Source organism: Carya illinoinensis, chromosome 1, assembly GCF_018687715.1.
Source record: "Carya illinoinensis cultivar Pawnee chromosome 1, C.illinoinensisPawnee_v1, whole genome shotgun sequence".
Classification (NCBI taxonomy): Eukaryota; Viridiplantae; Streptophyta; class Magnoliopsida; order Fagales; family Juglandaceae; genus Carya; species Carya illinoinensis.
The window spans coordinates 44,404,015-44,415,825 of record NC_056752.1 but is presented as its reverse complement, the minus strand read 5'-3'; the positions used below and the strand labels follow the sequence as shown (position 1 = coordinate 44,415,825).

At 38.2% G+C, this 11,811-nt stretch overlaps 2 protein-coding genes across 2 annotated transcripts; one reads left to right on the top strand and one right to left on the bottom strand.

Moving 5' to 3' along the window:
* Nucleotides 1-410: 410 nt before the first annotated feature.
* On the top strand, nucleotides 411-4,764 carry LOC122276666 (protein NRT1/ PTR FAMILY 5.2-like). The gene is made up of 4 exons (XM_043086550.1): nucleotides 411-663; nucleotides 1,261-1,478; nucleotides 2,957-3,522; nucleotides 3,638-4,764. The coding sequence occupies exons 1-4, from the start codon at nucleotides 543-545 to the stop codon at nucleotides 4,506-4,508; spliced, it is 1,776 nt and encodes a 591-aa protein (XP_042942484.1). The 5' UTR covers nucleotides 411-542; the 3' UTR covers nucleotides 4,509-4,764.
* Nucleotides 4,765-5,335: 571 nt separating this feature from the next.
* On the bottom strand, nucleotides 5,336-10,756 carry LOC122276659 (protein unc-13 homolog). Its single transcript, XM_043086538.1, has 5 exons — nucleotides 10,028-10,756; nucleotides 7,747-8,631; nucleotides 7,218-7,661; nucleotides 6,914-7,100; nucleotides 5,336-6,605 (listed from the first exon to the last, which is right to left on the bottom strand). The coding sequence occupies exons 1-5, from the start codon at nucleotides 10,586-10,588 to the stop codon at nucleotides 5,629-5,631; spliced, it is 3,054 nt and encodes a 1,017-aa protein (XP_042942472.1). The 5' UTR covers nucleotides 10,589-10,756; the 3' UTR covers nucleotides 5,336-5,628.
* Nucleotides 10,757-11,811: the final 1,055 nt, after the last annotated feature.

Below are 11,811 nucleotides of genomic sequence, written 5' to 3'. Positions count from 1 at the left end.
ATAATAGTTTAAATTATGTTTTATTTAGTCAAATCAGCCATAAAAGACTAAAAATAGTGAGCTCAAATCCATACTCAGAAGATGAATGCGTATTGCATTGTATTTTTGTTTTGAATTGGGCCCACATAACTCGCAGTTGCAAGTAATTAGGCTAATAGCCGACGCTGAAAAATCCAAAGACATTATTATTATTAAGAGAAATATTATAAATCATCTTATATTATATATTTTATATATTAAAATATTATTTTTTATTATTTTATTTTTATTAAATTAATTAAATTATTTTATTTATTATTTATATACTATATATTTATTATAAAAAATTAAAATAAGTGTGATGTGAGAATAATAAGAAGAATTTTTCTATTATTAATATGGAAGGCAAATTGAGGTCTATAAATAATAAGAAAATGGGTGAGGTTGGAGACGTTGTACACCGACAAGTGGCCGAGCAAAAGTTCTGAAACTGAAGAAAAAGAAGAAAAAGGTGGGGTTATATCTCTCGTATGTCGCTGTAAATCTGTCTGTGAGCAAAAAATATGGCAGAGGAAGCTCGGCTGGCACTGGATGAATACACGCAGGATGGGACAGTGGATCTGAGAGGGAACCCAGTTCTTAGATCCAAGAGAGGTGGATGGACGGCTTGCTGGTTTGTTGTCGGTAACCTCTCTTTCCCTTTCCATTTCTCTCCACTTCTCAACTAAAAAGCATCGAGCCTTGATTTCGCTACGCACAATCCACTTTACACGTCACACGGGTCTGGATCGTTTAACTTGGAAGCCAATTTACGAGGGCACTGAACTTTTTAAGTCGTAAAGTTGCTCGCTTTTCGCCCTGTTTCCATACACCATCTCCCACTCGTCTCTGCAATGGCTCCTTGGAACTGGCTCATGCGCAACTTCTTTTCTTTCCTGTCCTTCAAAAAAAAAAAAAAAAATCCTTCTGGGAGCTCATAACCCATCTTCCAGTTTTTAGAACTTAAAGCTGCGTCAGAGACGGTACCCACGGACAATTAAACTCCGATTTCTGGGTGCACGCATTTTTTATATATTTTATTAATGCGATTGTTCAGAATAATTATTTTATATTAAAAAAAATCACGGAGCAAATCATATTACGGAGTACGAGAGTGTAAGTACCTGGACATAGAATTTTTATTAAAGCCCTACTAGCACCTGTGATGCATATTTTCCGACGGAGCCGCATATATTATTAATCGTGATTATCATTTTTCCCAATATTATTGTTTTTGTGCAGTATACGAGGTGTTTGAACGCATGGCTTATTACGGTATATCTTCCAATCTGATCATATATTTAACAGAGAAGTTGCGTCAGGGCACAGTCACCTCTTCCAACAATGTTACCAATTGGGTTGGAACTATTTGGATAACTCCCATTTTAGGTGCTTACGTCGCTGATGCTCATCTCGGCCGATACTGGACATTTGTCATTGCCTCTATTATTTACATCTCGGTAAGTCTGCGCATGCACCATGTGAACCTTTGAATTGGAGTCTTTAGCTTTTGGCCTTTTTGTTGTTTTTTGGCTTTCTATAATTATTTTTCCCAGTTCAATGCTCTATTTTGGACTTGCATTGGGTGATATTGCGTCTATTTTTGTCTAACCTAGCCTTCTGAAATATGAACGTTTGACTACTTTGGAACTCTGTTTTATAAGGTAGTAGTTGCTTGTTTTACTTGCTAGTCTGTAACGTTAGTGGCAAGTGGACCACCAATATCTATGTCACAACTTGATTGCTGTCTGGTCCTACGCACGCACGTCCAATTTAAAGCACAGTGATTTTTTTGCATGTGCCACGAGTCAGTTCTTAATGTTAACAATATGCCATATTTTCATCTCTATTTTTTTTTCTTATTAATAACGTTTACTCTTTTATCATGATACAGATGTATGTTCTATCTTTTTGGGGGCATTGAAATGGATGTTTTAGTTTGAAATGATGCAATGATAAAGAATATACCCTTTTTAATAAGAATCTTGCCAAGGTATGATATGTCATAGACACAGTATAATTAATAATATACCGAACTGAAAAGGCGAGAATTTTTAGTTTTAGAAAGTCGGCGTGTAATTTAAAACTCCTCAAAAAAGAACGACAATAAATGGATAAAGGAATATTATTTAGTGAAGGATGGGGATACATGAGGATTGGGAGAGCAAAAGGAAAGCAAGTTGGCTGAGTTGGTTGCAATTATTTTAGAGAAATGATATTTGCAGTTGTGAAATAAAATAGAAGATGAGGCCCGCGTTCCCTTGCCATTTGATGGTAATGGTAGGGATCTTCTGACTTGAAGAAAGATAGAGACAGAAGAGTGCATGGTATCCAACAGAGCTCATCACCCTCTTTGGGAAGAGTTTCTGTGGAAGTCCAATTATGTGGATCATATGATCCGACTTTACGTCTCTATTTCATTTTCTCTCCTAAAATCACCTTGTCATCTTTTCGACAAATGACAGGGACCTTAATCTGAGATAATTACAAGATACAAAGATTCCTAAGTGAATAAAAAAAATATATGGTCAAAATGTAAGTACTTTGTATGTGTGATGTTTTTTTGGTAGATAGGGAGAAAAATGTACGTTCTTGTAATCTTAGAAAGATACATGATAGAATTATTACCGAAGGCTTGCTAGCAATCCTTGGATTTTTGTTAACAAAATAGAACTTTAATCTCATTAATTTAAATAAAAATAATTAAAAATTAAGGGGGTGGTGCCTTTAATATTATGATATGGATCTATATATAGCTTTAATTCAAGGGTGAAAGAAAGTTGGACCTCTTATAATGGTTGTTTGCATTAAGTAGCTACTACGTTTCTCTCTCACTCGTACAATAGACATGCATGCGGCACGAAATGTTTTGCTCAAATTGGGATCGAGAATCGTTTATTGTGGCTAAATTGACATACTTGACTGTATTAATTGGCAGGGTATGTCACTGCTAACATTATCAGTTTCAGTCTCTAGCCTAAAACCGCCTCGTTGCTTAGAAGCCGACGTGGAGAACTGCAAGAAGGCCTCAACATTGCAGCTAGCAGTGTTTTACGGTTCTCTATATATCTTAGCCGTGGGAACAGGTGGAACCAAGCCAAACATCTCCACCATCGGGGCCGACCAGTTTGATGATTTTGACCCCAAGGAGAAGGCGCATAAGCTCTCCTTCTTCAACTGGTGGATGTTCAGCATCTTCTTTGGGACGCTCTTTGCCAATACAGTTCTTGTGTACATACAGGACAACGTAGGATGGAGCTTAGGATATGGGCTTCCTACTGCTGGACTTGCAATATCCATTGTAATCTTCCTGGCTGGAACACCCTTCTATAGGCACAAAGTGCCCTCAGGGAGTCCCTTCACAAGAATGGCCAAGGTCATTGTGGCTGCTATAAGGAAATCGCACGTGTCTGTCCCTAATGATCCTAAAGAGCTCTATGAACTTGACTTGGAGGAGTATACAAAGAAAGGAAAGTTCAGGATTGATTCTACCCCGACCTTAAGGTGCGTATAACCTGGAATATAGTCAAGTATTGAATATACATACATATATATATATATATATAGTTTGGGATTTAACTATTTTTATTTGAACTATCTTCATTTTGCATGGAAGCAGATGCCTTACCAAAGCTTCTGTGAGAACTGGCTCAACTAGTCCATGGATGTCGTGTTCAGTTACACAAGTAGAGGAGACTAAGCAAATGTTACGAATGATCCCAATCTTAGTGGCCACGTTTGTGCCAAGCACAATGGGCGCTCAGATCAGTACACTTTTCATCAAGCAGGGTACCACCCTTAATAGAAGCGTTGGCAGCTTCAAGATTCCCCCAGCAAGTTTAGCTGGGTTCGTTACCATATCCATGCTTGTAAGTGTCGTCCTCTATGATAGGTATTTTGTGAAGATTATGCAGAGGTGGACTAAAATACCTAGAGGTATCACTCTCCTTCAAAGAATGGTTATCGGCCTTGTCTTTCATATTATAATAATGATAATCGCATCTCTAACTGAGAGATACAGACTTAGGGTGGCCAAGGAACATGGATTAGTTGAAAATGGAGGACAAGTACCTTTGACCATATTTGTTTTAATTCCTCAGTTTGTGCTCATGGGAACAGCAGATGCATTTTTAGAGGTTGCGAAGATTGAGTTCTTCTATGACCAAGCTCCAGAGAGTATGAAGAGTCTGGGGACTTCCTTTTCCATGACTACTCTAGGAGTTGGAAACTTCCTGAGTAGTTTCCTTCTTTCGACAGTTTCTGACATTACCAAGGCGCATGGTCACCATGGATGGATTCTAGACAACCTCAATGCTTCTCATCTCGATTACTATTATGCATTCTTTGTGATACTAAACATCCTTAACCTCATTTTCTTCTTGATTGTGATTAAGTTCTACGTTTATAAGGCTGAGATTTCGGATTCAATAAAAGTGCTTACAGACGAATTGCAGGGGACGACAATGAAAGCAAGAGGAAGTCAAGGCTGATATTCAACTTTGTGGACAGGCCTTTGATCATAGCGTTCCTATTGGTTTGTATAGCTTTTGGATTAAGATATTCTATGGTCGATTTTGCTTTACCTGAGTCAAGAGAATGTAACGTTTGCACCATCTTGATAATAGAAAAAGTATTTAGGGGCGTGAATGCCAAGAACACAAAAGACCACTGCCAAAAGTCCCATATACTTCACCAAATATTGAGTTAAGTAACAATTAATATTAATCAACTTTGGTTCTACTGGTACTTTCTTTCTTTACGGTACTAAATGAAGAATGGGTCATAATCCTATCTTCTTTCGGCTGATGCCTGATGGACCCAAGGATTATTAGCGCATTGTGGATTTTCCCTTCCCTACTTGTTATTTCTACCCTTTCCCTTAATTATCTTTTCTGCCGTTTGTTTTTTCAAGAAAAGTAATTATCCTTTCTGCCTGAATCTTGTAATTAGTTTATGCTGTATTTTCACAATAACCTTAGTTACCTCATGCATCAATTACTTTTTAAAAATAAATAATTTGTACAATTCTCATATAACATACTCCATTCATTTAAAAAAAGAAGATAAATTTAAAATTCACATATTTAATTTATACACGTGTACACACTAGATATATCTAGCATTACCACTTTCTAACTATATCACACACACACATATGCATATCGCCTTCGGCTTAACTGATGCCTTCCTTCGTGGAGTCTTCCAAATATTGATATCCTTTATCACACAAATGTGTTCAGCTTTTGAAATCATTTTGTTATGACAGCGATCAACATAATTGAGAGAGAGAGAGAGAGAGAGAGAGAGAGAGAGAGAGAGAGACAAATCCTCCATTTCCACCACATGCAGTATTGTCACTATAAACATACTTTGGTCTAAACAGTGCATACGATCGACAAATTGGCCTAAGATAGTACATTAAAGCCCTCTCTCTCGACCTACAGCAAGTTTCTTGATATTCGCATTCAAAGTTAAGGAAACACCTAATTATGAACCCCAAACATTTGCTTGATTAGTGTTTTTTCACAGTAACGGCTGGAAGCTGCCAGCATTTGAATCAGATCACAAATCCAATCTCTCTGCTTCAAATATACACGAAAACAAATGTCTTCATCTCCTTTTAGCTAATTGGAATGTCCTCTTCAAGAACTTATTTGCTACTGCATCACTCCTATAACACAACACCCTCAGTATTGTGTTCGGATCCGCTCTATTCCACCTTCCAGTTGTTGGAGGCATCGGTAACTTTTGCCCTGAACCCAAAACTCCAATCCCACTCGTTTCACAAGTCACAATGCTGAAATCTTCAACCAGTTGTTCTGTGTACATACCCATCAATGCTATTACCCCTTCTGCAATCTCGGCCTCCCGCTCCACCACTTCCTCTGCTATCAATCCTTCTCCGCAAGCGCAGAAAACCTGCTTCAACGCCTTGAAATCCTCCTCTAGTATCTCGTGATCAGAATGAAAGAAAACACGAGAGCTTCCTCCAGCAAGCAAAACCATAAGGTATGCCTCGAACGAGGCCTTCATGACTTCTTTTATTGCCAGGGCTTGGGCTCGGTCTGTGAGAATTGTAGTCATAAGAGTGAGATTCTGTTTGAGAATGCCCAATGTTGGTTGAATCCGTGCATTGGCTACATCTTCGACGTAGAGACTATCATAGAAGATAGAGTTTGAGTCGTGGAAGACAAGGCGGTAAGCAGCTACTTCTGAGATACGTTGGCAGGATGCTTGGATGGATGTGGTTACAAGATCAAAGTATGAAGAGGAATTGTTATTGGACCTTCGGCCATTGGCAAAACGTTTGCGAGTTGAAGGAACCGTTCGCGGGGAGAGGGAGATGGTTTTGTCAAGGGAGTGAAGGTAGGAAAGAAGATAATGCAGGGTGTTAAGGCGGATGTAGAGGCGTTGTGTTCCTCGGCTTGTTGATGATTGAGTACTGTGATCTTCATTTGCTCCATTTTGGTGCCACTCCTCTGCACCCGCACCGCATGGGCCAGCTTTCTTCCACAATTGAAGGAACTTTGAGCCTCGATTGCATCTAGTCAGAGGAGGAAGTGTGGGGATATAGATCTTTTTTGAACCTGAAAATATATGTTAGAAGTAAGGAAGAAGCAATATAGTTGGCACAATTCTTCTAAATCTTTTAGAGAATTGCAATAAAAATTGTGCTAATGCATGACATTTCTAAATCTTTGCGCTATTGCAAATAAAAATGTCATGCATTTCTCTAATGCTCTTGGTACCAATACCACCAGATAACTTTGAGAGGAAGAGGAATTTTCTGCCAATGCAGGAGTTCCCATTAAAGGGAAAAAGATTAAACAAAAACAAAAAATGCAGCACATAATACTACTATTAGGTGAAAAACCAACGAAGAGAAAGATCTTACCACATGATGCAACAAATGTAGCATATTCCTGGAACTGATTCTCCAAACCATCTGCAAGATCAAAGACTAAATCTTCCGTAATTTCTATTGGGATTTCAAAGAAGTCATTTACAGTTTCCTTGGCTAACGTCATTAACTCGACAACTGATTGCGCATACGGCTCTGATTTGGACTTCGGATTCCATGTCTGCAACACAAATTGTAACCATTCAGTCTATGGTACCCGACCCACTTAGAGGTTTGCTCACTCTTCAAAAGCTAATCTAGATTCTTTGCAAAATTTATCTGAAGTAAAGAAACTTACTTCGGATTCTTTTGCTCGTTGGAGACACTCTTTCCCTTTCTGCAACCTCTCGTCAATCCATCTTTTCAAGAGGTTCAATATGATTGAATCAACTTCATATGGATCCATCTCTCGTACTATTGCTTTGCCCCCATCATCACAGTCAGCCGAGTCTTCTACAACCATTTGGACCAATAGCTTTTCCAGTTTTCTCGTCCTCTGAAATACCCCGACTGTCTCAGTTGTGAGCTTGAACACCCCGCCTAAATATTGTTTCAACACAGCACCATAGCAATTATGCAACGTCACGGCAGCAACTGCAGCCGAAGTTGGGTGCCATCTCTTAAGTACTGGACTGAAGATTTCCCTCTCCTTCAATGCCAAATCTTCAGTTTCCTCGGCTAATTGAAATAGAGCCTTGCTTGCTTCTTGTTTCATATTTTTTATGTTCCGAGTTTTGATTATCTGTCGTTATCAATCAAAGACTACAATGACTACGCATTATGCAAAAACTTGAACTAGAAATTTGGAGAGGGTCTAAATAACAAACCTTGGCAAATGCGCTTTTCAAGGATGACCGAATATAGTGGCCAAGACGATCCCCAGACGAATCCACCAAAGTTATCTCTCCTTCCTCTCGTCCTGCCCCTTCCGTGATTGTAACATCTTCCCCTAAAATCCTTGAGGCCGACAACACCAAAGGAAGAAGGTTTTCAACTTGGCCAACATTTCCCCGCTGGAAATAGTTATGGTATTTAAGCAATCTCTTCTCTGCCCACCCTTGCATCGAAGTCAATACCGAGGATAGGATCTTGACATATGCGGACTCTCGGTTTGGTCTCTTGACATCATTTGCTACTTCTAACAGCATAGCCTGGGAAGCACAAAGAAGGTCTGGTTCTATCTGTGCAGTCAAAACATACTGTTGAAATAGCACCCAAGTAAAACACACATTGTGCAGAGGTCGAGTGATTCCCAATGTTGACCACGTCTTCTTCATTAGCTCTAGAAGCTCATCAACCTCGTCAAGGACTAGTGTCTCATCCTTGAGGTCAAAGATTGATTGAAGAAGAGCATTGTAGATGTGGATGTTGAGAGGGAATCCATCTGCCCAGTGGCAAACATCCGTGGGAGTTCCATTTGGACTTCGCCACGATAACGAAGCCACAGCATTGCCAAGTGTTCTCATGGTGTCGGAATTCTTCCCGATGTCTATTGGTGTTGTCTCTCCAGCTCTGATAATCTCCCTTAGACGCATGGCAGAGGTGTTTGGCTTTTCTAGAGGGATTGAAGGGTGGAGGAGAAGCCCTGCCTCAAGGATTTTAAGCTGCCGCTGTTGCCAGAGATGATACTCATGGAAATCATTGAATTCGGGTGGCTTTAGATGGCGAAGGAGCTCTATTGGGAGAATTATTGTCTCTGCACGTCTACCCATCTGTTTCACGCCAAGAAAAAGTTAGAAACGAGAAGTGTTAAAAGTAGCTGTGTGCAGTTACGAATACGCAAGTGTGTGTATTATTTTACAAATAATATAGCATTAGATCATGGACTTTATATTTGCAAAATACTTGACACTTACAATTTTGTTATAAAAATCTTATAAATTGACTTCATGGATCGGATACTTCATACCTTATGATAACAAATTAAATATATATAGATTTGACAAAAATTGACAGTATCTCTCTATTTTCTCTCTCTTTTTTTAATCCTTGTAAGTAAAGTGACAAAAAGCTACTAGCTAATTGAAACCAGCGAACCAATGGTGCATGTGGGAGTATAACTTCTTGTATATATATATATATATATATATTCTATTATAATAAGTAGTTATCTAATTGCTTATTTTTTCGTTAAGTCCGTTAATTATTTTTTTATTTTAAAGATACAATTATCTTTTTCTGCATTTCTCTCTCATTCCTGATTCTTTTTTTCTTCTCATCTCGAATCTCTCTCCCACTTTTCAATGCCGGTCTCTCTACCTATCCCCCCCTCAAATCCACCCTCTCACACATTTCTCTAAAACACTTAGATCTTAATCTGAATATAAATGTCTAGATCCATAGGAAATGAAGGACAATAAAGAACAACAAATACAAAACAAAAAAAAAAAAATTCACAAAAAAAAACACTCAGATCTAGACAAGATCTGGTCAAATATGTTGAGATTAAAAAAAAAAATTATATTAAAACACATGATTTAGATTTATTGACCAACATTCTAAAAAAAGTCTCAAATCTTATGCGTTCTTTGAATATGGTGATAGTATTTATTGTGGTGACAATAATGCTATTTTTATTTATTTATGTTATTCTAATGTATAATGACTTTAATTTTGAACTGATCTTTTTATTTTATGTATCCAAATATGTAATTATTATACTTACCGACTTATCATTATCTAAAAATATCTGCTAAAGTTTGTTTTTTTGTCTATATGCATTTAATTATTTATTAATCAAGTTTTTTTATTTTATTTTAAACAATCATATCATTTTTGTAAGAAACCTATTTAATCCAACTACATAAACGTGTTTTACAAGTACTCCTGACCTATTATATATATATAGATGAAACAACGGGTAGGAGTACTGTTTTAATGGGATCGATCATGATCTCATATTTTATGATCCTTTCAGCTTATACCTTAATTTATGATGCTGACGGAAAAGCCAAGGATTCAAAAAACGAAAAATCTTAAAATTTAAAAATATTATAAGAACATCACTTTTTATGCAAGCATAAATGTATAGAAAACCAACAAGGTAACTAAATTATAAGAACAAGAAAACAACATTAACCTATGCCAACAACTCATTTCAATACGTACGTGGCCAACGAGGGTCCTCATTAGCGTCTTCCGAAGCCGGGTATCACTCTGCTCCGTCACTCGCATTTGCTGCCTCATGATCTCCGCTGATGTCATTGGCCGTCTCGGCCTCAACGGCTGTGGCACCGTGAACGACAAGCCGCTACTCCCGTGTGCTATAGGGGACGGAGGGTTCGTCCCAGCAGAGGTGCCACCTGCCCCCACACCCGACATCCTCTTCGACGGTGACCGTTTTAGCATCTTCAACCCGAGTGCCCGCTTCACCCGGCTCGTCGGGCTCATCACCACCCCATACGGCTTCTGGCCCCCGGACCCGTCCCCGTTGTTTTCTTGGAGGTTATTCGAGGAGTAGAACGTGAGCGCATTACGACCTCCGAATCCCGGGGATGACCGACACGCAGTGAAGAATATCTCGTATGCAGTTTCCCGGATGTCGTCGCGGTCAATGCCACGAAGCTCGCCGAAGGGCCACACAAAGTCAGCCTCAAGGGCCTCGTGGTGGTCGGGCCTGGAGGCTACGTGGGGTGAGGATGTAGACTCACAAAGCGAGTGGAGGCCCATGGCAGAGGGTAGTGATGATGAAAGCGCGCGTAACTGGATTGGCGGTGATGCTCGTTAGATATCCGGCGGGAGAGAATGGGGCGAGAGAATATGCATTCTCTTCAAGGAGAGAGGCGGAGAGGCCAAAAGAGCGGGGAACCAAATTGTTTTGATGGTTATGACAGCGTTTTTACGCAAAGAGACAGAAATAGATGAGTTGCATGTGGTTAACTTAGCCAACGTTGTTGTGCGAAGAAAGCGAGAGAAAGTAGAGGTGGTGCATGGTGGGACATTATCAAATATTCCTGTGTTTCCCAATATTTCTGCTTCTCAAGATTCTTTTGTTGACAATTTTTTTTTTTTTGGTTGACAAATTAATACACATGATAACGTACTAATAATAGTATATATATATATGTTATTTGGTATTTGTTTTCATAAATTAATACAAACAGCTAGCTCTTATATAAGATATATATATATTTGTTTGAAATTAATTTACCACCTAGTACTGCCGTTTCTTCGAGATGCTATACGTACCATGCATTATGCATATATATATATATATATATTAATGTCATGTGCCATACAATATTTTCTAATTTGTTAATGCTTGATGTATAAGAATTTATGCTTTGATATCACCTAATTAATTGATCAAGTACTCATTAATGTGTATGAATAATTGTGAAGTTGTCGTCCCAATATATCATGTCATTAAGACTAGTTAATATTATTTATGGGATTATCTAATTAATATATTAAAATTAGTCAACGTAAAAATTAAGAGTGTAGCTAGCTAGCTAGGCAATTAATTAAGCATATATATGGGATATTTCCAACATTCAAGTGCTATATTATATAGCATAGTACTACGTACGCTAGAAGAAGGGTTATTATATATAAGTAGTAGCTAGTACTCTTCGATCGTGATTGATTTAAATGTAACGATCGACGATGATCCATTCGATACCCACATCATGAACACGTACGATGAGATATCAATGGAATAAATAGGGTAAATGGCTGATGATCAGACGCTTAATTTATAAGTAGTACCATTTCTCCCATAATAACGAACATAATTACCTAGTTAGCTAGGTAACGCGCGTACGTCTAGTGTTAAGCTCTTAAATATGGGCGGCATCTCTTTGATCGTTACTTAATTATGAAAAATTCTAAGAATATACAAATTTCTTTTACAAATTAATATATAATATAGTTTGATATAATAAGTTAAATTA

What these genes read in the sequence shown, in the direction of transcription:
- LOC122276666 (XM_043086550.1), top strand. Translation starts at nt 543, where the DNA reads ATGGCAGAGGAAGCTCGGCTGGCACTGGATGAATACACGCAGGATGGG. An exon ending in GGCTTGCTGGTTTGTTGTCG is followed by an intron (nt 664 to 1,260) that starts GTAACCTCTCTT and finishes GTTTTTGTGCAG; the next exon opens with TATACGAGGTGTTTGAACGC. An exon ending in GATTCTACCCCGACCTTAAG is followed by an intron (nt 3,523 to 3,637) that starts GTGCGTATAACC and finishes GCATGGAAGCAG; the next exon opens with ATGCCTTACCAAAGCTTCTG.
- LOC122276659 (XM_043086538.1), bottom strand. Translation starts at nt 10,588, where the DNA reads ATGGGCCTCCACTCGCTTTGTGAGTCTACATCCTCACCCCACGTAGCC. An exon ending in TGAAAAGCGCATTTGCCAAG is followed by an intron (nt 7,662 to 7,746) that starts GTTTGTTATTTA and finishes TGATAACGACAG; the next exon opens with ATAATCAAAACTCGGAACAT. An exon ending in TACATTTGTTGCATCATGTG is followed by an intron (nt 6,606 to 6,913) that starts GTAAGATCTTTC and finishes ATATATTTTCAG; the next exon opens with GTTCAAAAAAGATCTATATC.